This window comes from Eulemur rufifrons, chromosome 16 (genome assembly GCF_041146395.1).
Source record: "Eulemur rufifrons isolate Redbay chromosome 16, OSU_ERuf_1, whole genome shotgun sequence".
Lineage (NCBI taxonomy): Eukaryota > Metazoa > Chordata > Mammalia > Primates > Lemuridae > Eulemur > Eulemur rufifrons.
This window is the reverse complement of record NC_090998.1, coordinates 4,886,546-4,912,764: the sequence shown is the minus strand read 5'-3', so window position 1 is coordinate 4,912,764 and position 26,219 is coordinate 4,886,546. Positions and strand designations below refer to the sequence as shown.

General features: G+C 50.4%; 1 protein-coding gene across 1 annotated transcript in view; it reads right to left on the bottom strand.

Moving 5' to 3' along the window:
- Positions 1 to 15,449, bottom strand: part of CCND2 (cyclin D2) — a 29,793-nt gene extending 14,344 nt beyond the window's left edge. Inside the window, exons 1-4 of the mRNA XM_069490077.1 lie at positions 14,976 to 15,449; positions 13,015 to 13,230; positions 10,288 to 10,447; positions 995 to 1,143 (exon numbers count right to left, since the gene is read on the bottom strand). Coding sequence (XP_069346178.1) covers positions 995 to 1,143; positions 10,288 to 10,447; positions 13,015 to 13,230; positions 14,976 to 15,170 — 720 coding nt within the window. The 5' untranslated portion in view covers positions 15,171 to 15,449. The remainder of the gene's footprint in view (positions 1 to 994; positions 1,144 to 10,287; positions 10,448 to 13,014; positions 13,231 to 14,975) is intronic.
- Positions 15,450 to 26,219: the final 10,770 nt, after the last annotated feature.

Below are 26,219 nucleotides of genomic sequence, written 5' to 3'. Positions count from 1 at the left end.
TGAAGTTCCCTGCATTCTTGAGCCTTTCCATGGTGATGTAGGACGGCCTCAGAGCCAACACTCCTCTCTCGAGTTGCTTTTAAACCAGAAGCTTTTTTCAAACCCAAAGATCTCAGGGGCTGCGGCAAGGGTGCAGAGTAAAGTGTCCAGGCTGGAGTTGGAGCTCGGAGGTGCGAGTCCCAGCTCTGCCACTGCCCCTCCACCAGGCTGGCGACTGCAGCCCGTGTGCCGCCTGTGGAAAATACAGCCGCTGCCTCCCTGACCTCTCAGAACCGTCTGGCTCAGACACCCTAGGACTGCAGTTTCCCACCCGTTGAAATCAAGGTCTCAGAGCTTCAAATTCTGGCAGCCAGAAGTAATAGCCTCTGGGCCATCCATAGGGTGCACAGAATTGGAAAAATCTATAGCTAATAAGTTTCTTGAATTTGCACAGTAATTTATCTTTTAAAAGTGCTTTTCGATCCATTGCTACACTGAACAAAGTGACAGAGGCAAGGAATGATTGAAAGGTTTGCCAGGGGTGGACACCATTCTCACGGTGTGCGCCTCGGGTCTCTGCGCCCTCCACTGCAGCTGACTCCCGGCTCTAGCTGTCCCTTCTCCTCTCCGCGCCTTACAGCCTCGGCGTGTGTGAGCGGACACGCGAGTGCTAACTGTGGAGCAGAGGCGGCCCCAGCACGTGTACAAATATGGAAAGGAAGCAACAATTCAGACCCACTGGGAAGCCCACGCCGCAGAGGGAAATTAATAAACAGCCCTCCTGCCCTCCTTGTGTCTGCTTGCCGAGTTCTTTTCTGTACTTTATGGTGCACAGGCTTTCAAAGCCTTAAGAGGAGGCATCATCACCTGCTGAATTTTGTGTGACCATCGATGTTGACCTTAGAAAAGAGAAACCAAAAAGATGCCTCCGACACATCATGATCAAATCAGTTTTCTCTTTCCCTGAGCTGAGAAGAGACATCTGGTCTTAACCAAGAAGGTGGTCGCCACCTACCACATCCGTGTTGGTGATCTTGGCCAGCAGCTCAGTCAGGGCATCACAGGTGAGCGAGCTCACGTCCTCATCCTGCTGGAGCCCACAGATGGCTGCCCCCACACTTCCAGTTGCGATCATGGATGGCGGGTACATGGCGAACTTGAAGTCTGCAAGGAGGGAGAGGCAGAAGGTCAGGGCACAGAGAGAACTTGGGTCCAGGAGCCCCCCAGCCTGCAGATGCTCAGCAACTGGATGGCAGAGGGTCAGCTGCACGCGGACCCCTTCCCCTACAGGCACATTCTCCCTGAAGTCCTTCCTCCACAAGAAGCCTTTTATTTATTTGCCATCACTGTGGCTGCTCCAGATTTAAAATGAGGAGACTGAGGCAAGGAAGGAAGAGGAGTTATCTGAGTGCTCAGAATGAATTCACAGAGGACAAAGGCTCCGACGCCCTAAGCTCCACAATCCTACGAGGGGTTAAGCACGTGCCAGGTACTGTCCCGGACACCGGCTGGGGCAGCAGTGTGGGCGAGATGTGGTCTCCTCTGGAGGTGCTGGTGAGAACAGAGCAGAGGAGGTCCGAGACTAGCACAGACAAGATACCCCATGTGCTGTGCAAGTGAAGGAAACCAAGGGCTCCAGATGTTAGAAGGAGAAAAAGGTACAAGGAGGTGGGGGAATCAGGCAGAAGTTTTAGGAAGATAAGCCACATGTGATCTTGCCATATTCTCTGTGTAAGTATCAAGGACTAACGTGGCCCCTAACAGGGATTTGATTTAAAAAAGGAAATGAAGTGAGAGAAGCTGCAATGCAGGGAATGACTGAGTGGGGCCCGAGTTTCGCCCAATTACTTCTGGCCCAATGGCAAGGATCCTCACAGAGCACCAGGGCAGAGGACAGGGCTTTAATCAAGCACCAAAGATCACCAGCAGCCATCAGATGCAGGGCTTGGCCTAGACTTTATGGCTCATGGGCCTGACAGCACCATTTTCTTGCTAGGAAAAAAAAAAAGTGGTTTGCTACACAGAAGTGCAAAATAAGGATAAATTTGAGGGTCCTGAACCCCCTCCACTTCCAATTCTCTGAGGGCAAATACAGAGGATGCTCCTGTGAACCAGAAGGCTCAGCCTGGGAGACCAAACACCTTGTATTCCTCCAAGCTCTCCCCAAAGGGGCTGAGTGACCACAACCCAGTGACTGCTCAGTCCATGACGGGGAGATAAGGACAGCCACACCTTCCACCTGTCACTGCTGCTAACGGCTACCGATTACCGACATGTACAATGCCTTATACATTCCATGCTGTTTAATTCACATTTCAACCATATAAGGTACACCCAAGTATTACCCTAATGTTGTGAATGAGAAACCTGAGACTTTTGAGAGTTTAACGTGCCCCTGCCTTGTGTTGATACGTTAGAGAGGTTACAGTTTTATCAGTCATCCTAGTTACAAGACAGTCCCAGAATGGAGCAAATCTTCCAGCGTGTACTACCTTTAGTCTTAGCATGACTCCAGGGAATCTACTGTACAGAGAAGTGGAAGGTGCATGTAGGGGCAAAGCAAAAATATTAGCTTGATCCTGCAAAAAAAAACAGAGCCCCTAGTATTTCCCCTTCTTCCTATATGAGGCTCTATCATGGAAACACTTTCTACAGAAGCGCTTTTAGTGGTGAGCCCATCGCCCCCAGCGCCAAGTCAGCAGCGGTCTTAGAAACAACATGGGTGGCTGAACCGTGATCACCCCTCCCCTCCCCTCCCATCTCGGCCGAATCCCATGAACATGGAGCAAGCCGGGCCGTCTGCCTGTCTCCTTGGCTTGCTTTCCTTCGCGCCTTCACCAGTTCCACCTCTTGAGGGCCGTATGTTACAGTGCTGCGCCCCAGCCTGCTGGGCACCAGCTCCTCCTCTGCCTTCTCTGTCCCCTGGATGGTGTGACAAAGCCAACCTCCCTGCCTCCTGCTCTGCTGTAGGTCTCTTCCACATGGGTCACAGGAGAGTGTTTCTCTGCCCAATAACCTCGTTAGCTCCCCCCTGTGACATTCATAACACAAAGAGGCAGCCAGCCCATGGCCCTGGGCCCACAAAGGCCCTGGGTGGGAGCATCTGGCAGGGACAGGGCAGGAAAGGATCCCCAGCCCTCCCTTCCCTCTGCCACAGGCCTCGGCCCAGGAAGCACCCCTCGCACCGGCAGATCTTTAATTAACTCCTGGAAGCCAGTGGGCATGTGCAGAACAGGCACGAGAGTTGCACAGGGAGACACTACCTCCCTCTTTGCTTTACTAAGAAAATGCTCAGTGTCCCCTCGAGGGGACACTGCCCTCTGAAACAGGAGAAGAGGAGAACACTGTGCCCAGGAACTGGTTTCCCTCTCAGCAGCTCAGAGTGGCACTGGCGGGGCAGATGCTCCCCCAGCAAGACAAGGAGAGCTGCTGGAGGCCAGGCTGGCTGCCGTGCCGTCTTTCTGCTCCGCTACAGCAGGAGACCAGCGTCTTCCTCTGGACCCCAGATACTGAGGCAACATCAGCACGTGAGCTGGGTCTGGACTGTGGGGCCGTGGCCAAGTCACTTCCTCCCCACAGGTCCCTGGATTCCCATTTGTCTCTAATAAGGGATCGGGTTAGATCAGTGTTCTTTCAAACTTCAGTTGCAACTCATTCACGGGTCATGACATTCATCTATGGGTCGTGACCAGCATTTTTTTGTTGTTGCTCTTATTTAATGGAATAGAATATGGTACAAAGTATCAGAAGGCACTGCATGTAGTAAAAGCAAGTATTGTTTGGGGAAACTTTTGTATCAGTTTGATGTATTTGTACTAGCAGCCTGAGTTGTGTTATAAAACATATTTCTTCCTTGTGGCTCAGGTCAAGAGTTTATAGACAGTAGGCAGGATAAATTCCCAGGTGCCTTCCAGCTCTGCTTAGCTCTCACTTGAGGGTCTGAAAGAACGACTTCCACAGAAAAGAGCAAGAGACAACAGAATGTAGCACGGCTTCCACCAGCCGGCAAAGTCACAAAGCATCCTTCTCCACAGAGCAGCGCTATTTCTGCATGGCACCAGGCACTGCCCCAGGACCACTCTCAAGGACACCCACCTCTTCACTGGTAGGGGAAACAGCAGAGAGGAAAACACAGAAATGAAACATCATTTCATTTTTGTAGTAGCTTCATCCTTGTACTAGCTCTAATCAGCCAACCCGCCCTCACCGGTGGAAAACTCCACCCAGCCTTCGCAGCCATTCCTGGCTATCCAACAGGATGGAGAAATGTTCACAATACACACTTGGGAGATGGGAGTGGAAAATCAAATTCTATGCATGCATGCCCTGATAAAGATTACAACTGTCCATAAATATATAAACACGTACATACACACATGCGTATGGATGAACTAGAAAGATACAGAGAAAATGAAACCTGTCCTGTTAGGTGGGAGAAACATGAATAAGCTTGTAAAATTTTCTTTTCATGGTATTTTAATAAATAAAAATTAGGTAAGAATCTCTCAGAAGTCTCTTAGTCAAAAATACCAACAAGCTGTACAGAAGGCACACTTAGGGGTGAGGGTCTATCCTCTTCACCCACCTGGACAGGTGAGACGTGTATGCCTTCTGAGGTCCCCCCTGCTCCCGCAGCTGAGAACGATGCACTGATCAGGGATCCACTCTGATCGAGTCATCACCATGTGCTCCCCCCTGCTCCCAGCAGCATGGACGAGTCCCCCAAAATGTGAAGCATTGTTCCTGCTTCAAGGAAGACACCAGTCTTAACGCTGAGGTGCCAATTCATTAGACAGTGACACAACACAGCATGGTGCACTGTAAACGGCCAGGTGTGTTCTGCATGGGAGCTTCTAAAGGAACTTCTCACAGAAAGGAAGCATCTAGTAGACGGAGCCCCGGAGATACCTCTTAGGAAGACTCTCCATTTGGCAACAGGGCCAAGGACTCTGAGTGGGAAGGTGCAGTGCATGCGGTGGGATGGCCTCCACTGGGCGCCAGTGCCCACCACGCACAGGAGGGTCTTACTCCAGGCTGCTGCATCTGGGGATCTGAGCAAAGCAGGGATCTGAGCCACGCACCTTGCCATGGGGGACAGAAGCTATCCCAGGGCCTTGAGCTCTGGCTTACCTCCCACCAAAGCAGACCTCCAAAACAATGCAGGTCACTGCTTCAGAGTGTAAGCTCTGGAGTCAGCCCGGGATTGAATCTGTGCCACCACCTACAAACTGTGAAGATGAGCAAGTTACCTGACCCCTCCTGAGTCTCCATTTTCTCACCTGCAAACGAGGAGAATAATTATACCTGCCTCACAGTGGTGTTCTTAGGATTAACTAAAACAACCCATGTCAAAGCACAGTGCCTGGTTCGTGGTAAGTAATAAATGTCACCATCATCCTCACCATTCTCACTACTGGGACTGCCCTGCGGGATTGTGGATCCCTGGAACGCAGGCAGATGCACAGAGCAGGCCATGAATACTGAGGCCAGGAAAACTGAGGACTCTGTACTTTCTGGGGATTCTTTTACTGTCCCGTTGGTGTGTCCCAGAAATGGCTCCATCAAGGCCCCACAGCCTCCTGCTGCTTTGTGAGGAGGGGGAGAAAGTGAGGCCCCACAGAGGGATGGAAAAAACCACATGAACACACAAGTGAATGAAAGACAGACGTTGGCAGTTACATTCCTAGCACACCCCACATTCACTCGGATGTGGCTCACGCAGAGCAAGGAACAATGCCCACATGCTAGGAGCAGCTGACATTCCCCTCTGCCCTCCTGGCGAGGTGGTGGAGGCAAGGGACACACCTGAGGGGAATCCCGGCTCTACGGACAGGCACCACTTGCAGCCCTGGAGTGTTTGCATCCTTGGCGGTGATGGTGAGGTATTAATAAAAAGGAACTTAAAATTCATCTGTTTCAAACATCTCCTTTTATAGGTGAATTGCTGAAATCCTTGGAGATTAAGTGATTTGTCTAATGTCACTCGCTATGAGTGTTAGGCCTAGGGTGAGACGGAGACTTTCAGACTCTGGATCCACAGCTCTTTATAACTTACCAGAAGTTGAGCAGCTCCTCAAGGTCACCTGCCCCATACCACAAAGAGTGCAGGGTAGTTTTTTACATCACAATGGAAGAAAAGCCCTTCAGGAGTCCCTGCCAAGGCACCAGTAAGCTCCTAAGGGTGCCAGAGGAGCCCCTAGGGGTTCCACTGGGCTCCCTAATCTGGGCAAGGGCAGTGAGAAGTGCCCCATATTCACCAACTTGGTATCAGCATTTCTTAGTGCCCAGTTAAGGTCATTTTGGCCTTAAGTACAGGAGTGACTGCCGTGCTTTTGTCCACCACTAGGGGGAGAGAAAGAGCGATTGACTCGCTCCCAGGCAGAGAAGGGGGAAGCCCAGGTCAGGCTTTCCCCCTCCCCCGTCAAAGGGGCCAGAACCCAGGTGTTCACTGGCCAGCGAATGAATGACCTACACACCTCATCTGCCCCGGAGCAGGGTCAGCATACCCTGTGCTTGTGGGGCAGGCCTGCCTCGACAAGCCAATGCCAGTGAGACTCCACAGGCCTGCGGGAGGACACAGGCAGCCTGCTACTCATGCATCGCATGGCCAGATGGGAAGTGAAATAGCTAGCGCTACACTGCCGGTCCCCATGGGCGCTGGCGGAAGCACCGAGGCTCCCAGTTCAACATGCCACTTCCCCTCAGCCCATGACCTCTGAGCTGTGCAGGCGGCTCGGCAGCTCACAGGTGGAAAGATGGGTTTCAATTCTCCCTTCTCTGCACCCACCAGGGTACAGCTCCCATTCTGGATCAAGGACCAGGTCACCTAACTTCTCTGGACCATCACTGCCCCCCGAGAACTTTGGGGAGGGAAACCAAGGAAACACCTACAGGCAGGCTGGGGACACCAGGAAACCACAATGGGTCACTGTCAACCCTGGGCTCAGGCCTCAGGCTGGGGAAGCTTGGAGGGGGCTACTTGTGTGTAGTACCAACTTAGGGTGGGCTCCCAGTGCAAAAAGAGGGGGACATGGGGTGCCTGGGGAGGGAGGGTAGGCACCTCCCTGAGCCCCACGCCAAGTTCAAACTCAATGCCATTGGCTCTTCTGGACTAACTGGAATCGTCTATTGAGCAAGATATCACGTCTCAAGAATCTCCCAACTCCAGAGTGCGATCCTGAGTCATCTCAGACGGTCTTCTTTCCTCATTTGGAGGCCTGGGGGCTCTATCAGCAGAGCTGCAGCCGGAGGCACTTAGGCTCTGTCCTGCTGCCCCAGCATTAAACGTGCCAGGAGCTGCAGCTGTGAAGATCCCCACCATCTTCCCATGTTGCCACTGCCCAGGACCTGCTGGACAGGGTACCGGGCAGCTTGAGGCCATCTCTCCCCTCCCCAAGAAGCCATTTCAGGCTGAGCAGGGAAGGGCAGGAGGGCCCCTCTCTGCCTTGCCACCATCTTACCCTGGAGCCCAGTAAAGGAAAACTGCTGCTCCAATACCCTTTCTATGGCCCCTCTGCACTCTCCCGCTCTCTCTCCTCCCCTTTCACACACACATACGCTCTCCACACACACTGCAGAACGACTGCCAGCTCTTTCACAACCAGCTTTTCCCATCAACCAGCCAGCCACACAGCCGGAAGGCTGGCTACCGTCTCCTCTGGACCCCGGCTCCCATCCCCTGTGGGCCTCCAGACCCTGGCTGCAGGTGCTTCGTCAGCTCCAGGGCAGAACGTCCAGAACTGGTGGGAAGGAGGTGTGACAGGTCAGGAGCAGAGCTCAGGCTGGAAGATCTCCATGTCTCCTACCTTTGGTCCTCAGTTACCCAGCGCCTGCTGCTTGCCAGACACAGTCCTGGGCACTTGCCCATTTATCAAACCCTGGCCACAGTGTGCAGAATCTCATCTCCCTAGAAGCCCTCAGTGTTCATGCTGCCAGGCCGACTGCCGAAACCTCCATGCAAGACGAATTCTATATGACTCAGTCACTTGCACAAACCCAAGTGCCCATCAGGGAGAAAGAAATGCCTTGCAAGGTGGCCTATCCTTCCCAGACCCAGGAAAACTTCTGAGAACCTCCCTCTGCTGAGCAGTCCATGCCGGAGGCTTAGTACTTGGCACACAGTTTTCATTTGGTCAGAGGTGTTTGTTCTCTTATCCTTCCCCACCCCCTGACCAAAGGTAGCTCAACACCCCCAAAAGGCAGTCTTCATGACTGCTTCTATCTCCCTTCGGACCTCTGTCCTCAGTCCCTGAATCCCAAGCTCCCTCCTCTGGCCCCAAAGTTGGCAGCCAGCCCAAAGATCTGGGCTAGAAGGCCACAGATGGGGGATGGGATCCCCAATTTTAGAGAATGGGCCTAGACAGAATCTGGGGATCTGCCCACACTCGGGTAATTCCACCCAGCACCCCAACTCCAATCAGAGATCAGAGAGGAGGAAGGGGGTGGATAGACCCCAAAAGATCTGTTGGTCAAGAGATGACGTCAAAGCAGCACTCTGGCTATCAACAGCTGGGCAATGGGGTAGTTCAGGGTCGGGGGTCAGCTGTCCTAGGGCCAGAGAAAACGGACTGTCTGCCCCTCCCGCACAGTGAATCATAACAAGAGAGGAAAGGGACAGCTGAGCCTGGGAGACAAAATGACAGGTCAATGGGAGACTGACCTCTCAGGCCCAGGCCAGGCAGCAGGAGAAGGGAAGGAAGCCAAAGAACCACTACTGTCCAAAAGGCAGCAAGGGTCCACAGCAGCTCTCAAACCTCCTCCAGCCCCAGGGCCTCAGGCAGGGCAACCGCCTCTCCCACAAAGGCACACGGGGCACATGTGCATGCCATGAGGCCTGATCTGGGTCCAGAAGGGCAGGACTAAAGAAAACCAGCAAGCAGAAACCTGTCCTCTGGACTCCAGAGTAGAAGGCTTAGAATCCCACACTCAAGCCAGCAAGCGCAGAGTGCAGGGGTCCTGCCAGAAACAGGTGAGGGCAGCCAGAGAAGGAAAGTCATCATATCCACCTTGGCTGGAACAGTTAAACTCAGGGTTAAAACAGGAGATGGTGGCATTTTCACAATTAGTACCATGGCATGTGCGACCTACACATCTCCTGGTTCACAAAACACTTCCACGTGCATCATCTCTTTCTGGTTTTAATTTTCCTACCACTCTGAAAAGGCTGCAGGATGCTGCATCAACAGGTTCGTTTTGCAGACGGAGAAGCTGGGGTTCACAGAGGTTAAACAGCCGCTCCGAGGTCACCCAGTGGTAAGTAGCAAAGCCTGACCTTTTGAGCATATACACTATATTGCACATTATATAATCATCTGTGCAAACTCATGAGTAACATGTAACAAAGTATTGAAAAAAGTTAACCCCTGAGCCCCACCTATACAATTTAGCTACTCTTGGCAATTTGAGGAGAGCTACCCCAAAAGGTCTGCCCAAATGGTCAGACCTAACATTTCTGATTATGAAAACACGAACTCCTGACACCTCTCCCCTGGGTGATTAAGGTTCCAGGGTCTGTAACCATCGCCACTACCAAGAGGAGAAACAGGCCAGGGTTCAGTTTAGCAAGACAACACTGCCTTTAGTTTATTAGGAAAACCCAGAGCAAATGGGCAAGTAGGAACTATGTATCAACTGTGGGAGCAATGCAGTGGACCCAAAGCTTTTAACATGGAAAAAGCCAGTTATACTTGCTATGTCCAATGCTGCAGCCAAAAGCAAAACATGGCCACATGAACTGAGGGCATCAGAACCCAGCGCTGAGCAAGTGAACCCTTCCTGAAAGCCAACCGGTTCACTCCCCCGTCCAGCACTCAGTGCCCTATGGTGAAAAAGGATTCCTTTGGTCTCCCTTACCACTTACCAGGGCAGGCGCATATTTATCTTGACATTGTTCCTTTAACCTATATTTGCCCCCTCCCCCCACCAAATTTCCTCTTGGGCTTATCTCCAAGCCATCCTTTTCCTCAAAAGATTAAAGATTTAAATGCAGCCAGTGAGCAGTATATATAATCTTCAAAGAGCACTTTAGACATCATAAAGAATATTTTAACAGGCACTAATTTTTTTCCCCTTGCCACACCTGTCCTCATAAACCATTTATGAGTTTAGCAGTGAAAGAGATTATAGCAGCTCAGATAAAGTTAAAGAAAAAGCAACCTAGGAATGAAACTCCGGACTCTAGACGACTCAAGACCGACCCTCCCCTAAGCCCCCCAACTAACATGAACGTTTTGTAGCACCTTTTGTCTCCCCCTGGACAGCTCCCAAAGAGCTCCCCGCCCTCCCTCCCCAGCCCCAGCCTAGTCTTACCGGTGGCACACAGGGCGATGAAGGTGTGCGCGTGCTTGCGGATCAGAGACTGCTTCTCCCTCTGCTGGGGCAACTTGCGCAGGATGTGCTCGATGAAGTCATGAGGAGTGACAGCAGCCAGGTTCCACTTCAACTTCCCCAGCACCACCAGTTCCCACTCCTGGCAAAGGGAGGCAAGGAAGGAAGAGTATAAAACCCACAGGCTGACCTGGTGGTGGGTGCTGGGGGTTGGGATCCAGACCAGTTTTAATGATGCTCATTAGGACGTGGCTGCTAGATTGTAAGGCGGGCCCATTTGTCAACGTGCCCATAAAGCTTTGAAGTTGTTGATGGCTCTTCTTATGCTTCAAATGTTAGGCTCAACTGAAAATAATGAGAACCCAGGTAGCGGCTGCCAAGATTCTATTTTCTTCTATTTCTTTTCCCCTCCAGCTCCCCAAGCCCCCAAACCCTGACTTCCACGCAACACTGCTGCCTGCCCACCCAGAAAGTTGAACCTACAATAAGATATGGCCAAGGTCATTGTGGCCCTTTGGTAGTAATTTATTGTATATGTCTCTATCGCTGGATTAATAGTCTTTTTAATCCTCATGGAAAAATGATGCATGAAGATAAAGCTCAAAATAAGGTTCCTTGGCCCAACTCCTTAGCAACCAATTAGCTTGCTTTTACTTGGTGCCAAAAAGTACCATTTTTCTCTTTGCTGTTAAAACTTTCCCCTTTAACATATCATGCAGAAATCTTCAGGATGTGACACTCAGCCCTTTCACCTAAATGTTTCACAGGCCTTTGTCATCATGACTAAAGGACCGGATGGTCATTAGCAACCCCATTTTGCAGATGGAGGTGACTTGGGGCAAGGTGAAGGTGTTTGTTCTTGGTCACAGAATCCCTCAGTCCAAGTCCTGGGAGGACACAACCCTGTCTCTTTTGGGACCAGCAGCCCCCCTGATGAAAAATCTTGTTTCTCTCCTTTATTGAGACACTTATAGGAAATTGTGCTCAAAGGGAAACAGTTCAAGAATAAAAATTTAAAAATATGTATGTGCACTCAGGGAGAGAATATGCCCATCAATCAGTTGTTTTCAGAAGAATGAGACACAGGGACCAGCTCGCCAGTGTACCCCACTTTCCCATTCACCCTAAGAACCTGGAATCTCTTCCATGTGTAAGCCAAGGGCCAGATGCTACCAGAGCCCTAGCCCTGAGGCTGCAGTGCTAAAGAGCGGCATGCCCTTCCCCTCCCAGGCCTCAGCTTTCTCACTTGCATAGCAGGACGACTCCTCCACATCCCAGCTTCTCGGATAAAGAGACAGGGAATGGGGGGAAAAGCCAAGTTTATTTGGAGCAATATAAATGAGCTTGGCTAGTCCTGGAAAAATTAGGGTGTCCCGAAGAACCCCTCAGTCTACCATCATGTTAAAAATAAATGAAGCAAATGAAGGTTAGTTTTCCTGCTCTCCCATGAAAAAAACAGATTGGTCTCCAATTCTAACAATTTTTTCTTTACAAGCTTTAAAATCTGCATTGTCTTTTACGGAGAGACTAAACAGCCAGCATCTTCAAAAGTGCCCCTAAGTCCCATCCCTTCCTTCTCAAAGGGGATTGTGAGTCCAAGCCACTCTTCTTGCACCATTATTAAAGGAAGCAGATCTCCCAGAAGAAAGCACCTTTCTGGGCCTCTCGGACCAAACCAGAAGCAGCTGAAATCTGGCAGCGGTTCAAAGGTGAAGTCATTCAGGCCTCTGCATTCTCCGCAATGCCGCCCCCAACCGTGCGCATGTCTGCCACTAGATGGCAGCACAGCCCCAGAAAGGAAGGCTGCTCACAAAGAGCTCAGTTCAAGAAACCGGTCTCAGCCCTGTGGACTTTGTGCAGGCCCTGCCAGTGAGGAGGGGGAGGGGATGGGCAGAGGGGGGCCCTTTTCGGAAACAGCGCAAAGAAAGGTGTGCAAACCACTGAAGGTGGGCCTTGGAGGCGCTCTTCCATCCAGCACTGCTGCAATATGGCCGTCTTATGTGCGGAGCTGCAGGGAAAAGGAGTTAGACTGGGTGGGAAAAAAGTTCTCTGGCAGAAAACCAGAGTCAAGACAGGACCCCTGGGGTTGTGCAGAGGTCACACTCCCACTGGAGCTAAGAACTCAGGCCTCAGACTCGTTCAATAAAAGACCAACTTTTGACTTTGCTTAAAAGTCAATGAGCTGATATTTAGTGAACAGCTACTATGTGTAGGTATCTGGAGACTTCACAGGTAAGTAAGACACTACCTTTGAACGCCAGGTTCTTAGGAGACACACCGTAACAATGTTCCTATCATGTGAACACATTCCTAGAGTGCTGAGAAGTCAAACTATTTTCTCAGAGTTCAGTGTTTGAAAATTTGGAATTTAATTTAAATATTATAACTGTTAATTAAAATATTCCACGTTTCCCTGTACACATGCATGGTACACACCATTGCAAATGAATCTCACCAACCCAAGTCTCCATGAGGATCTTATTCATGGATGTAGCCTCAGCGCTTAGCAGGGTGCCTGGCACACAGTAGGAACACAAAAAGCAAGTTATCTCCTATTAAGAGAGAAATCTCCTCCAAGCAGGAAAATTCCAGTGGCAAGGTCATTGCGGATCCTGAGAATTTATTTTGGAGTGGTGGGTAAACGGCATGTTGTTGGCCAGGAGAAAGTGGGAAGGGCAGAAAGGAAGGGAGCAAGGGGACAGTCATTACCAGCAGCTCCTGAGGCTTGATGGAGTTGTCGGTGTAAATGCACAACTTTTCCGCAGTCAGCGGGATGGTCTCTTTGAGCTTGGAGGCCAGGAACATGCAGACAGCACCCAGGAGTTGCAGATGGGACTTAGGAGTCGGCACCCCCGCCAAAAAGCGGTCCAGGTAATTCATGGCCAGAGGGAAGACCTCTTCTTCACACTTCTGTTCCTCACAGACCTACAGTGGGAGTGGGAAAGGGTTGGTGGGGGGAGAGAAAGTAGTATCAGAAAAAGAGAGAAAGGATGAAAAAGCGTGATCTATAGGAAACAAAAAAATTTTTTTGTGGGGAGGGGGAGGGGAGTGTACTGTGTGATAAGAATAAAGACGAGGAGGCTGGGGTAAGTGGGAATAGCCCCTCAGTGTTTGGATATTACCGGGGAGCCTAAAAAAGGGGGTGAATTGAAGATCCAAAACGGGGCGTGAAGGAAATGCGCAGTAGCCGCCGCAGCCCCGCGACGCTCCCTTTGGCTCCTCGCTCCTTTGCGCACTCTAACTCACTCACTCTCTTTTTTGGATTTCGTCATCTTTTCAAAAAATCAATAAAAATATTCTGGAGGCTCCGGGGGTCCACTTCTTGGTCCCGTCCGGACCCCCAGATCCTGCTCTATCATTCCCGACAATTGGAAAAAATGTCCGGGGGCGTCCCTGCGGCCGGGGGCCGCTGCCGGGGGGGCGGGTGGGGAGCGGCGGAGCGAGCGGGGGAGGGAGGAGAGGAGGAAGAGCGCCGCAGCCTCGGCAGCTGGAGCCGGAGCAGGGGGGGACGCTTTCAAAAAATAATTAAAAATCGAGGAAATATCCTAGAAAAGCCCTTTTGGCGTGAAAACCCCAAAGAGGATCCAGGCTTCCCGAAACGGAGGTTTTGGGTGCCAGAAAGGTCTGTATCTCGACCCCTGGGGCTTTGGATCCCTGGGGGAAACTTGAGGGCTGAGAGCCGCGGCGGGAGTGTCCGGCTGCGGCCCACAAGGGCAGACACTGGGGAACGCGCTGACGAGCTGGGGGAAAGAAGGGAACAGGGAGCCCGGAAAGAGGCCCGGGGGGCTCTGGCCTCTCCTTTAGGGGTGCCCCGATATCCCCCCTGCACACACCCCCTCCCCCTTCCTACCCCACCCAAATCTCCGCACCGAGGAAGCTGGAAAGCCAAACTGTAAGTAACCTTCGGGAGGTGGGGGCTGGGGGAGAGGGCACGGTTCGAAGCGGGGTGGCCGGGATACTGGGGTGCGAGGGCGAGAGGGCGACGTTTCCCAGCCTTTCCAACCGGAGTTTGCAAAGCAACATGGCGAAACCACGGCAGGTCCAGGCTGTGCATACGTGGGCACACAGCTCGCTCGGCAGAGCCTCGGAGCTGGGGCAAAGAAGTGGTTCTTTTGGGTTCCCCTAAAACACGTTTCTTCATTGTGACTTCCGGGGCTCCTGAATTCCCCGTTTCTCTCCTTCTCCCTCCCCCTCCCCCCTGAAGTGCCAACGCGGAGTCGCGACCACATGCGGGGACCTGAGGCTAGGACAAATGTGCTCTGGCCTTTTGGGGGGCTGATTTTCTACAGTGGGTCCCAATTTCACGCTCCTACTCGCTTCGTCGCGGCACCGAAAGCAGCCGCCGCGGCTTCGCAAAAGACAGGTCGGGATGGGGGTGGGAAGAAGAGGAAGCCACATGCAGGCACACGCGCGCGGGATGCTCCCCCACCCCGGCCCCAAGACAGCCTCGCTTCTCCCAGATTTTCCTCTCTCTCCCCCCGCACCTCCCCAATTAATCCCGCAAGGAACAGAAATGAAGCCGCGCGACTCGCCAAAGGGCGCGGGATAACGTCGCGCACAGGAGCCGGGAGGCCGGCACGGGTTGCCCTCTCCCGGCTTAGGGTCCCTGCGTGGGGGGCCGAGAATCGGGGGGGGCCGTGGCTCCTAGTCAGCGTCGCGGGCAGACCTACCTCCAGCATCCAGGTGGCCACCATCCTGCGCATGTAGGGTTGGATGTCCTTCTGCACGCACTTGAAGTAGGAGCACTGAGGAAGGTAGCGCTCCTCGATGGTGAGCAAATTCTGCAGAACGCGGTCGTCCTGGAGCAGGTTTTGGTCCCGCACGGCCCTGCGGACCGGGTCCACCTCGCAGCACAGAAGCTCCATGGCTAGCTGGTGACCACTCGGTCCTCTGCTTTCTTCGGACTGAAAAAGTTTGTTTTTTTTTTTTAATTTTTTTTTGAGGGGGAGGGGAGAGGGTTCCCCTTACCTCCTTCCTTTGGCTAAATAGGGGGTTTTCAGGGAATAGATGCGGGCAGAAAGAGAAGCCGGAGAAGAGAGGAAAGGGTCGGGCGGTGGGCGAGCAGAGCCGCGGGGGCTGCCTCACTCGCACCAGTCCTCCCCTTCAAACTTGTCTCGCTCCCCAAGCTCGCTCTTCTCTGCTCTGAGGCAGTGACGCAAGCTGGCTGGGCAGTTAGCTCTCCTCCCTCTGGTCGCGCTCCCCTCCGTGGTTCCTCCTCCCCTTTCCTCCCCTCCCGGCCTCCCCTCCTCCTTTCAATCTCTCCCTCCCTCCCTCCTTTCCCCTCTTGTTATTAAGGAGAGCAGCAGCTGGCCCGACCTAACTTCAAACGCGGCCCCCCGCCCCCCCACCCCTCTCCCTCCATCCAGCCCCGCATGCCAGGGGCCCCGGGTAGGGGAACCCACAAAAACCCACCAATTCCTATTTATTCCCTTTAATTTCGCATATTCTGTAGGTGTATCGTGCCAAAATACGACCCTCCAACTTTGGCTTCTTCAAAACCTTCTCCTGCCCATGTACCCAAGATCAGGAATGGAGGGTGGATTACTTGAAGATGGGGTGAGCTCAGACAATTTAGAAACAGATCCCTTAAGTGAAAAATAAGGGGGATGGTTTAAGAAAATAGCAACCTCGCATACCCAGAGATAAAGGTTATGTCCCTGAAGTTTATGTTCCTGATAACTTAGAAGCTGTTTCAAAAGCCCGATTAAAGGGATCAGAAAAACGTCCCCGCGGCCCCCTGCAGATGTGTGTGGAGAGGAAGAGGAACGGGTGGGTGTTAGGAGGGAGGGGGCGCTGCTTCTCCGGCTTGATAGAATGTGACCCTCGAGCAGAAACCATCGTGTTCTTGGGGGCGCTACGAGGGCCAGTGGGCGACGCAGTGCAGCTCCCAGGGCTGCCGCAGGCCGGGGGTAGGGCTACCAGCGGTCCCTCCGCGGCCGGCGGCCACGCAGGAAAAACCCGCTTCCTTGTCCCTGCATCTGCTGACAAGCCGCCCGAGGTGTCTGCGCGCAGCGTGGCCACACTGATACCGCTTTCTAGGAAATGGCCCGGGAGGGGGAGGGGAGGGGGCGAGAGAGTGATTAGGTTTGGCTCCCCCACGCTCCCCCTGCGCCAACACCACCACCCCTTCCTTTCCCCTGAGGCCAAGGCTTCCACTGTCTGTCCTTCGCCCGCCCGCATCCTCGCCGACCCCTCCGGGTTCGCGCTGCACTCGCCAGCTAGGGCTTCCTCCTCAGGAGCGGGACTGCGGTGGAGACGCTGCCTGCGCAGTCGGGCTGACATGTGCTCTACGCATCCTCGAGTCAAGGCTGTCTTAACAGGGGATATGATGGCGTTTCCTCACCTCCTTCCTCCCGCCACCCCTCACCCTGCCAGTGTATTTCACTTGGGGAGCAGGGAGAGCGCCCGGCGCCCCAGCGTGCTGGCCGCGCTGGCACGTGCAATCAGCATGGCGTGGCTCGGGTTGTCTGGGCACACCGAGGCCAACCAAGGACCTCCTTCACCGAGAAAGGGGGCCCGAACAGGGGCGAGGAGACAAGCGGGGCGGGTGGCGGGGGCTGGGTGAGCTGTACGCTAGGTTCCCTGCAAGGCGGAGGAGGGGAGCGAATAAACCAGAGGTGCAAGCGATTAACTCGGGCCCGGGAACCAGCCCCTTTAAACGAGGGTGGGGCGGAAGGGGTGGGTGGGGAGGAGGGGGATATCGCTTTAAAAGGGTGAGTAAGAGTTTGGGGCGCCGTCTCCCCTCCCTCTATTTGCATAGCCAATAGCTCTGGGGCTCCTGCTACTGCGCGCTGATTGTTACCGGGCAGATTACTTTTTTTTCTTTTTTTTTTTTTCTTCTTCTTTTTTTTTTTTTTTTTCAGTAGGACGCGTTCCCCGCTACATCAAAAGGAAGCCAAGGGAGGGCGGAGAGAAAGCCGGCACCCGGGCGGGCGCGGGCGGGGGGAGGCCGGGGCGCCCCCGACCTTATCAATAGCTGAAGGAATTAGTATCCAATCTAGTATATGTAAAGAAAGGGGAGGGAAGGGGCGGGCGAGGAAAATGTCTAATTGCTGTGGAAGCCATTAGCTTCGGAAGGAAAAAAAAGCTCACTGAAAAACCCAAGTTGCAAACTCAAAATGAAACAGCCCGGCGCAGCGGATGACACCCGGGCTGAGGACTGCGCTCACCGGAACACAGCTGGTGTCCCTAACAATCACCTATTGATTTTAGTCAAGTTGGACTTCCCGACTTAAGCTTTTGAGTCACTCCGGCTAAATACATGAACTTACATTTTAAGACCCCATAAGGGAATCACTTAAACTTCACCTACGCCGCCTTTGAGCGGATCAAAGGAAGGTGCCGGGGAGAGGGGAGCAAAGAAGGGAAGTGAGAGAGGTATTTTCAAGTATAACTCTAACCCGACAGGCAAGGACAGAAGCTGGCGAGGGCTTCCAGCCTTGACACCCCAGATAGCTAACCGACCGCGGTCCTCACCCGCCTCCCCGCAGGAAGCATCTCTAGCTCCGGGCCTCCCGAACTCGGGGGGAGGGGGGCGGGGAAGAGGCGGGTGGTCGTCTCTTAGGCCTGGCCCACGCCGAGGAGAAAGCCTGGGTGGCGAGTCCTCAAGTCCCTGGAGTGAGCTGAGGGCCCTCACGCCCCTTCCCTCTCCCCTCCCCCCACCCCGTCTTGCTTTACAGAGAAATTCCAGCGGGGAGGGGGGCGGCTGGGGGAGTGAGTCGAGGTGGCCCGGGCAGGGGAGGGGCTGACGGGGTCGCGGGCAGATACCGCCCCCCACCCTTCCCGGCGGCCCTCTTCATCCAAGGGGACCCGCAAGTTCGGGCGCTTCCCGCGTGGCAAGCTCGCCTCTTTAAGTTCCCCCTTCACTTCCCCTTCCGATCACGGACTGTTCCCGAACGTGAACCGCGTGGCGCATCCATGCCGGATAGTTCTTCGGGCTCCGGCACGTGGGGTGGGGCGCGAGAGGGCGCGGAGGTGGCAGGCGTGTCTCCGGAGGCTTGGGCTGGAAAGGGTTTTCCCTTTGGGTCGCCACTCCAACCATGTGTTAAAGCCTTAATTCCTAGCTAAAGAGCACTCCACCTAGCACGCGGGAAAAGGCACGTTGCCTTCTGGCCAAACGTGCGCATTTTCTTTGAGTGTAGACTTGGGTCTAAAGAAAAAGCGCAAGCGCCTGTGCTCTGGCTTTGAAGTCAAAACTGGCCACCGTGGAAAAAAAAAGTCAGTTTTTCCTTATCCCTTTTTCACTCCTCAAGGAAAAACTATATCCTGTCCTTTGTAAGATCGGCGATAAACTTAAGTGAACGCAAGTTTTATTGGGCTTTTATTCCCTCTTGGGCTGGTTCCCCACCCCCTGTTCCTCGCGTTTTGGAGTTTCGGTTGGAAAGTGTACAATACCCTGTAGGTGTAGGGTGCAGCCGAGTGCTGGGCGTTTATGGGCACATTTCTGCAGCAACCTGCAACATACTCCCAAGCTCACCTGGCGGCTGCCGGCCAGCCAGGTGATCCTATCGTCGGCCGCGCCGGTTCAGGTCCCGCCGCCTCTGCGCAGGGGCGCTGGGGACGGGTGGCGGGGAAGGGGGCTGAATTCGGGCTCAAGAATGGGGGCATCGGCTTCCCCCCAGCTCCGCAGACTAGAGCTGTGTTTGTGTTTCTCCATGGAGGGGTGGACGGTCAACCAAAACCGAACATCCGACTGCCACCTAAAGTAGATCGCGAAGTCAGGAGGCTCGGAAAGAGGACTGGGGAGGAAGCAAAGGGACAGTGGAGAAGTACGAGAAAAGGGGAGAGGGAAAGTCTCGAGCTGAAGAGCACGGGACGGAGGGTGGGTGCGGATGGCGACTTGAGGCTCCCGGTGCGGGCAGGGCGCCCGCAGGTGCGAACCCGCGTCCGGGACCCCCTGGTCTCCGCGGCGGCCCTGGGGGCTGCGCTCGCGGGGCAGAGCTGGCCCGGCCCGTCCACGCTGTCTGCCCCGTCGGCGCACCTCGGCGTGGCCGGGCTGCACTCGGGCGGCAGATGCGACAGGCGCGGGCTGAGAGGGCAGCCCCTGCCATCCGTCCCCCCACCTAGGATCTTACTCCCCTCCCTCAGGGAAAAAGGCAAGAAAAAGACCGAATTTCCCCTCTTCCTGTCTGATTCCGCTCAGGACACGCCTCACAGCGCCGAAAACAGCTCTGGAAATGCATTTGCTTTAGAAAAGTGAATTTTCCGGTGAGATTTGGGGCGGGGGGCGTCCGGCCGGCGGCGTCGGGGAGCCCGGCCTCCGGGAGGGAAAGGAACGGCCGCCTCGGCCCCTCCCTCCCCGGGCGCCCCGGGAGGGGCCGCTGGGCGCGGACTCGCGCCTCCGCTCGGAGCCACCACGCGGCTTTTTCGCGGAATTTTGACGTCATCCACACGTGGGGGAAGGGGCTGGGAGAGCGAGAGGAAGCGGCGGGGGAGGGGGCCGGCGGGCGGGGCGGCGGCGGCTGCGTGTCCGGCTCCGTCGCGGTGGGCGCCGCGGGCCGTGTCGCCGCGCTCGCCGCCCGGAGCGGCCTTGCGACCCTCCTCCTGGGCCTCTCTCCCCGCCCCCGCCATCTTCCACCCCCGGAGAGTTGTGTTTTTTTTTTTTTTTCCTTTGAAATCGGGAGCAGCTCGTCGCTCCGGAAAAAGCTTATTTCTTTGGGTTGTGGTCCAGTTCCGCTCGATACTTAGCTCAGACCGAATGTCGCGATTGCTGGTCGCGACGCCCGCCACCTGGCTCTCTGTCCTCTCTCCACCGAGGGAGACGCGAATGTATTCCTCTGTTCCTCGGGGACTGAGTTCTGCATTTACTTTTCCACCCTGAGTTTTTCACGCGCGACATATTCCTCCCTGCGCCTCCACCCCATTCACTATCTAAATATTAGCTGGGTGGGTTAACACTACGCTTATTACATGCAGGATCTCCCGTGGGTGCATTGTGAGCAATACCGGATGAATTTTGCTGCATTTTGAGCAAAGTGATTTAGAAATACCCTTTTCAAAGAGTTCTGCAAATAGATGGGCAAAAGTGTAGGGTGACTCCCCTCCCACTCGCCGGATACCCACGTGGCATCCATACTCACGGAGAACCTTCTAGACGACGAGGGCTGAAAACTGCAACTGCAGAGTGAGCCCATGTACCTTCATTTCCCCTAAAATTTGGGCAGTCTTTTTAATCTTTCAATCTAGGGGGTGATAGCTGAAATGTGTCATTATCTTCTAAACCCATGGTGAAGGCTCTGAGTTTATGCTGAAATTTACAAGGAGCTTCAGTGGGGGTGACTGGGAGAGAAATAGTGACTGGCTTTTACCTCATTGAGGTGAAAGGATGTTGCAGGAATCAGATGCAGAAAGCTAGGGGCTTCTCTGAAAATGTGGATTTGAGGTGGAATTATTTGTTTCAAAAGTAGGGGAGAAGCTTTCTGTTTGAATCAGATTTGAAGTGTGGCAATGTTTCTTTTTTAAGATGACAGTTTGGTTATGAGCAGTACTTCTTCCTTCTTTTTAACACATTCTCTCTATTTTTAACTTCTTATTTATTTCTTTTTCGTTTAATGATTGCTGGTCTGACCCAAGAGACTTCGTTTTGTTCCTTTTGGAGGAAAAAAAGGAGTTATAATTAATAAAAACATCAATGATTACTGTTGAAGCTCAGCCTGAGTGAATCGTATTTAAGAGTGCTGCTTTTTGGTGCCTGATTTGATGGACACTTGGTTTGTGTGTACAAAGGTAGAAAACTAGGATAAATTAATAGAAGAAAAAGAAGGAAGGAAGGAGCCAAAGTGTTTAAAAAACCAAAAGGACAAATGTCCTTTAAATTTTGCTCTAGCTTCATTTCAGACATTTAAGTTGTGGAGGTCAACTTAAGCCCTTCCTACGTGTAAATTCTTTGTAAAATGTCAAGACTACCCCCACCAGAATTTTTTTTTTGAGCAATAGTCAATTTTATTTGTTTTTTAAACACTTAAATTTTGTTCAAATTGAAACATTCATTCCCCTTAAAAATGTCCACTTTTCCTGTGTGACTGAATATTCTTTTGATTTCATGGTTTTATTCAGCTGTGTATTATTTACAACCAAATTGAAGCAATATAAAGTATTTCTAATAAATGTTTCATATTTTATTTTTCAATCTTTAAACTTAAGGATTGCTAGCATCTGTTAGTACAATTCATGACATAATTCCACAACATGCTGAATTCATATTCTCCAAACTGTAGAAAACTAATTAATGAAAAACGGAGAAATAATTTTCCTCTTGAGCTTTTTTTTTTTTCTTTTCCTGGTAGCAAATTTCAGGAGGCAGATTGAAAAATTATCTAAAATTATTTTCTTGGTATTCTTTTGTTGGCATTAAAAGAAATGAGTTTTGAAATGTGGAACAGGTTGTTTTTAAAGTTTTATAATCTTCAAAATGTGCACCTCTGGAGAGATATGTTCTTTCTATTTTAGAATTGACCTGGAAGCAAGCAGTTTGTATTAGGCATGCTAGACAATCCAAGCTAGGTTGGATTTGGACTCCTATGAGGAATGCATTTCCTCTTTGCTTAGCCTTAAGTAAGGGCATCTGCTCTTACATGAACTTGAAACAAAGTCTGCACCTATGCATTATGCAAACAACTTAGAAAAGCATGAATCTGGAGCAGAGAGGTTTATGTGGAGGGTGAAATTAGAGCAGAAAATTCAAATTTATTTCTGTTCTTAGCTATCTCAAATCACACTTTCATTGTGGTCCCATCAGCTGTAAACCAGATAATTTCTTTCTTTGTGATGTATAGAGGTGAGTTCCTTCAAGCCTTATTTAGTAATAATAATCATCATGTTGATAATAATTGTCTTCCTTCTAGTTCTTGCAATGAGTATGTGTGAGCTTTCACTTTCTTTCCTTAAAAATTGTCATCAAATTGTAAAGAAAGTATGGATACTAGAGTTAGGTTTTTGTTTTGAGAAGTAACACCAAAAGCATTCAATTTTTGCACTTTTGAAAATAAAAAGTCACTAATATACCTATTGGCTAGGAGAATATAAAAAACACACAGAGGATAAAAAAGGAATAAGAAAATTCCTTTGCCTAATGTCCAAAGCCTTTCCTTCATTGTGCCCACATATGTTTCCATTTTTGAGAGCAGCCAGTCAGTCCATCAGGCAAATCCACACCCAGGACCCAAACTCTTTCCTGGTGTCAAGGAAGATGTTCTTAAGCAACATCTTAAGATTTGGTTTGGGTTAGTTTGCAGAAAGTTTCTGATGAAATGTCTTACATCTGGCATCCCAATTATTTCAGGATCGTGAGACATTATTTTTAAAAAAATATTTTGAGAGGGGGAGCCTAGGCGTGGACTAGGTCTGTGCAGGCCGTTTTGTGTGTCAGTCCCGCTGAAATCATTTAAATTTAGGAAATTCAGTTGTATCAAGTAGCAGCACATGATCTCCACTGTGTAATTCCAATACACTGGTGAATAGCAAGCTTTTCTACCCCCTACTTTCTCCCGAATATATATTCTTCTAATGTTTCTCTTTCTAAATAAAATGGAATATTTAATTTAAAATTTCCCTAACAGAATATTGAATAAGGCTCAAATTTACTTGCTTTTGTATAAGAAAAGTTCATATAATTACTATTTGTAGTGTAATTACCTGCAATTTTATGTCATCTAGCAAATGATTTAAGTAAGTCGGTAATGTAACACCAGTGAAATTTGCTACACTTGGGATGAAAACCATACTTACCTCAAGAAATCAGTCTGACCTTCCGTTTAGACACTTAAGGCTTTAGCTAGGCAGACTGTTTCATTCAGTGGAAGTCTTTCAGATTTAGGAAAGCATCGTTCTCTACCATAGAGTCAGAGGAAGGGACTGTAGGACCTCATGCCATTTTGGCTGGTCATAGAATATGCCTTCTTTGTCTGAAGTCTGCAATTGAAACTCTATATAGTATTCATCAAGCTTATTCATGCCGAGAGATCACACATGTGTTAGACTGATAACATCACAGGTCTGTGCACAGATACACTAGAGCATGTCAAGGGCATGATTCAGATTTGTAAGGTGGAATTTAAATGATTTTAATGGAAGAGTCAAATATGCTGAGATTTCTGTGCTTTGGAAAATGCCTGTGGGTTTTGCTATTTATTGGATTAAATTTGAGTCCTTACCACATGCCAAACACTGTGTTAGGCACTGGGTATATAGTGGGCATACAGTAGATGCTCCATAAATGTTTTGGATGGACAGAAAGTTGAATAATCAGTCCTTGTCCCTGGAAAGCACATTGTCTAGTGATTAAGCATGAGAAAGAATCAGTATCCCAGATAAGTGGATGCTTTTAAAAAATAATAAAATCACAGAACAAAAGGCATAGAATGATTTACATTTCACACACCTTATACAACTTACCTTAAACCAGGGAGGTGTATATTTATCTTCTCTTTAAAACTCAGTGTAGTCAAGTAATTATTAGTTTGCATGCATAGTGTTTTTTAAATTATGTTCTTAATTTGTTTATAATCTATTGGAACTAGTTGGTTAGATGTCTGGGTCCCATGTCACATGTATGGGGCGTGGTTAGTCCTTTTAAAGTAGCCAAAGATAGAGCTATTTCCTTGGTGCATCATTCTGAGAGCAATTCCTTTCTTTGAGTAGCTGTATTTCCAAGAGCATCTGTTTCTCGTCTGAATGAACCCTCCCCGTATCTGACAGGGCATTGATTAGTGTTTCATTTCTTTGGTTAGGGAATTTGAGGTACAATAGCCCATTTAGTTGGCCTGATACACCCAGACATTGGCAGCAGAATATAGACCTCTGATTATTAGCCTGGTTGTCTCCTAGAATTGTTGCGGAAAATATTGTCCTTGTTGTCAGCATCATGTTGGTGAAACAGCTCTAGCCTAAAAGTTAGAATATAGACATTCCTCAGTGTCCATGGGGCAATTGGTTCCCAATACCAAAATCCAGGATGCTCAAGTCCCTGATATGAAATGGCGTAGTATTTGCATATAACCTACACACATCCTCCTGTGTACTTTAAATCATCTTTAGATTACTTACACTACCTAATGCAATGTAAATGCTATGTAAATAGTTGTTAAACTGTATTGTTTTTTATTTATATATTTTTTCTGAATATTTTCAATTTGAGGTTTGTTGGATCCATGGAAACAGAACCCAAGGATAGGGAGGGCTGACTCTACTCTCTTTCTTGTTCCTACTGTGCCCCTAACTAGCACTGTGACCTTGTGGATAGCTCATGTGTTTCGGAGACTGAGTTTCCTCAGCTACAAAATTAGCAGACTGTAGTCAATGATCATTAAGTTCCCTTTCAGCTCTAAAATCTCCAAAATTCCAATGGCTTTGTTATCCTTATCATCAAAATGGGAATCAAATCTATATGGCATCTTTTCTATATATTTTATGTTTTGCATAAGGATTCTTAAATGCAGATTTAGGTATCTAGGAGATATTAACCCATCAAGAGTTGGAACCCTTTAATTTCAGTGTCTCATATAGGTGGACACTTGGCACATGTTGTCAGCCAGTGGAAAATGCTGTTTTCCTTGTCTTAAGTCAATAGAATAGAATGGCAGTCTTCAAATATATAGAGAATATAAGAATCTATGGAATATAACACTGTTCCAGGGTACTTAAGGAAATCCCAGCACATAGGTTAAACTAACCTAATGTTTAGTCCTACAACTCAAGCAGAGCCCCATCAGACCACATACAGACAGCGTTTGGAATGGATCCTAACTTGCAGTTCCTTCTTGAGGTGACTAAGTGACATTCGTAGCCCTCACGGGCATCTTTAAAGGAGCCACATGGAACTCATGGAGCACCAGTTTGCTCCCTTGGTGAAGAGAGAGTGAAGCAGATTTCCCAGGGTTTCCGTCTCCAGCCAGGATGCCCCTTCTTGCTTGCTGGCATGTCCTCACAATCAGGAACAAGCAAGCGCAGCTTCTGCTGTCTCTCACTTTCCCCCTCACTTTTCATTGCTTCGAACATGGGAGAAGCATTCACTCACCGGAGTTCTCTGCACTCCAATGAAGTCCACTTAGATATAAATTACTTACTTTACAGAATTCTATATTTGTAGACACACGTTTCCTTTTTAAAGTGCGGCTACTGAGAAAGAGAAACTTGTAGTAATTAATAAACAATTACATGTGGGATAGTTTCTAAACATTATTCTGCGTAATTTTTTTTAAATTTATGGTACATGGCATAGAGAGAGTGCTGGACTTGGGATCAGGGGAGATGTATTCGAGTCCCCGCTCTGCCACAAGCTGTGTAACTTGGGGCAAGACTCATCGCGATCACAGCATTTTGGGGTTATAAGGAAAATCCATAGGTCCCCCAAGTCATACTCCCATCTATCTTGGAGGAACCTCTTTAGTTAAATGACTTACTAACAGTCACACAGCTAGTTACGGAGGCAAACTTCCTACTTTCTGGTAATTTTTCTCCACAAGTGCTGTCTCTAGCCACTGAAATAAGGCAGAACAAGCCATTTCCCTCATTTGTATACTGAGAGTTGGGCACATACTTGAAGGGGCTATGCCTTCATCTTCTCTTCCCCAGGCTGAGTTCCCCATTCCCTCAGTTGTCTTGGATGGTAGACCCTTACCAGGAGGCCACCCTCTGCTGGTGGTTCATTGATGTCCGTCTTAAAGTGTCCTATCCTTCTTAGAGCAAACATCCGCTAGTACCAGTGGGGACGTGCTAGTCTGGAGAGGAAAGAGAAAACAGTTATCCTGTCTTCTGAAGGCTGACTTCATGCATGAAACCCCAAATTGAACACCATTTTCTCATCTATAAATTGGGCGAATTAAATGAGGGATAATTTTACTTCATCTGTGTTATGTGGCCCCAGGGAACAAAACTAGTGTCTCTGATAAAACATTAGGAGGCAGATTTCTGCCCCT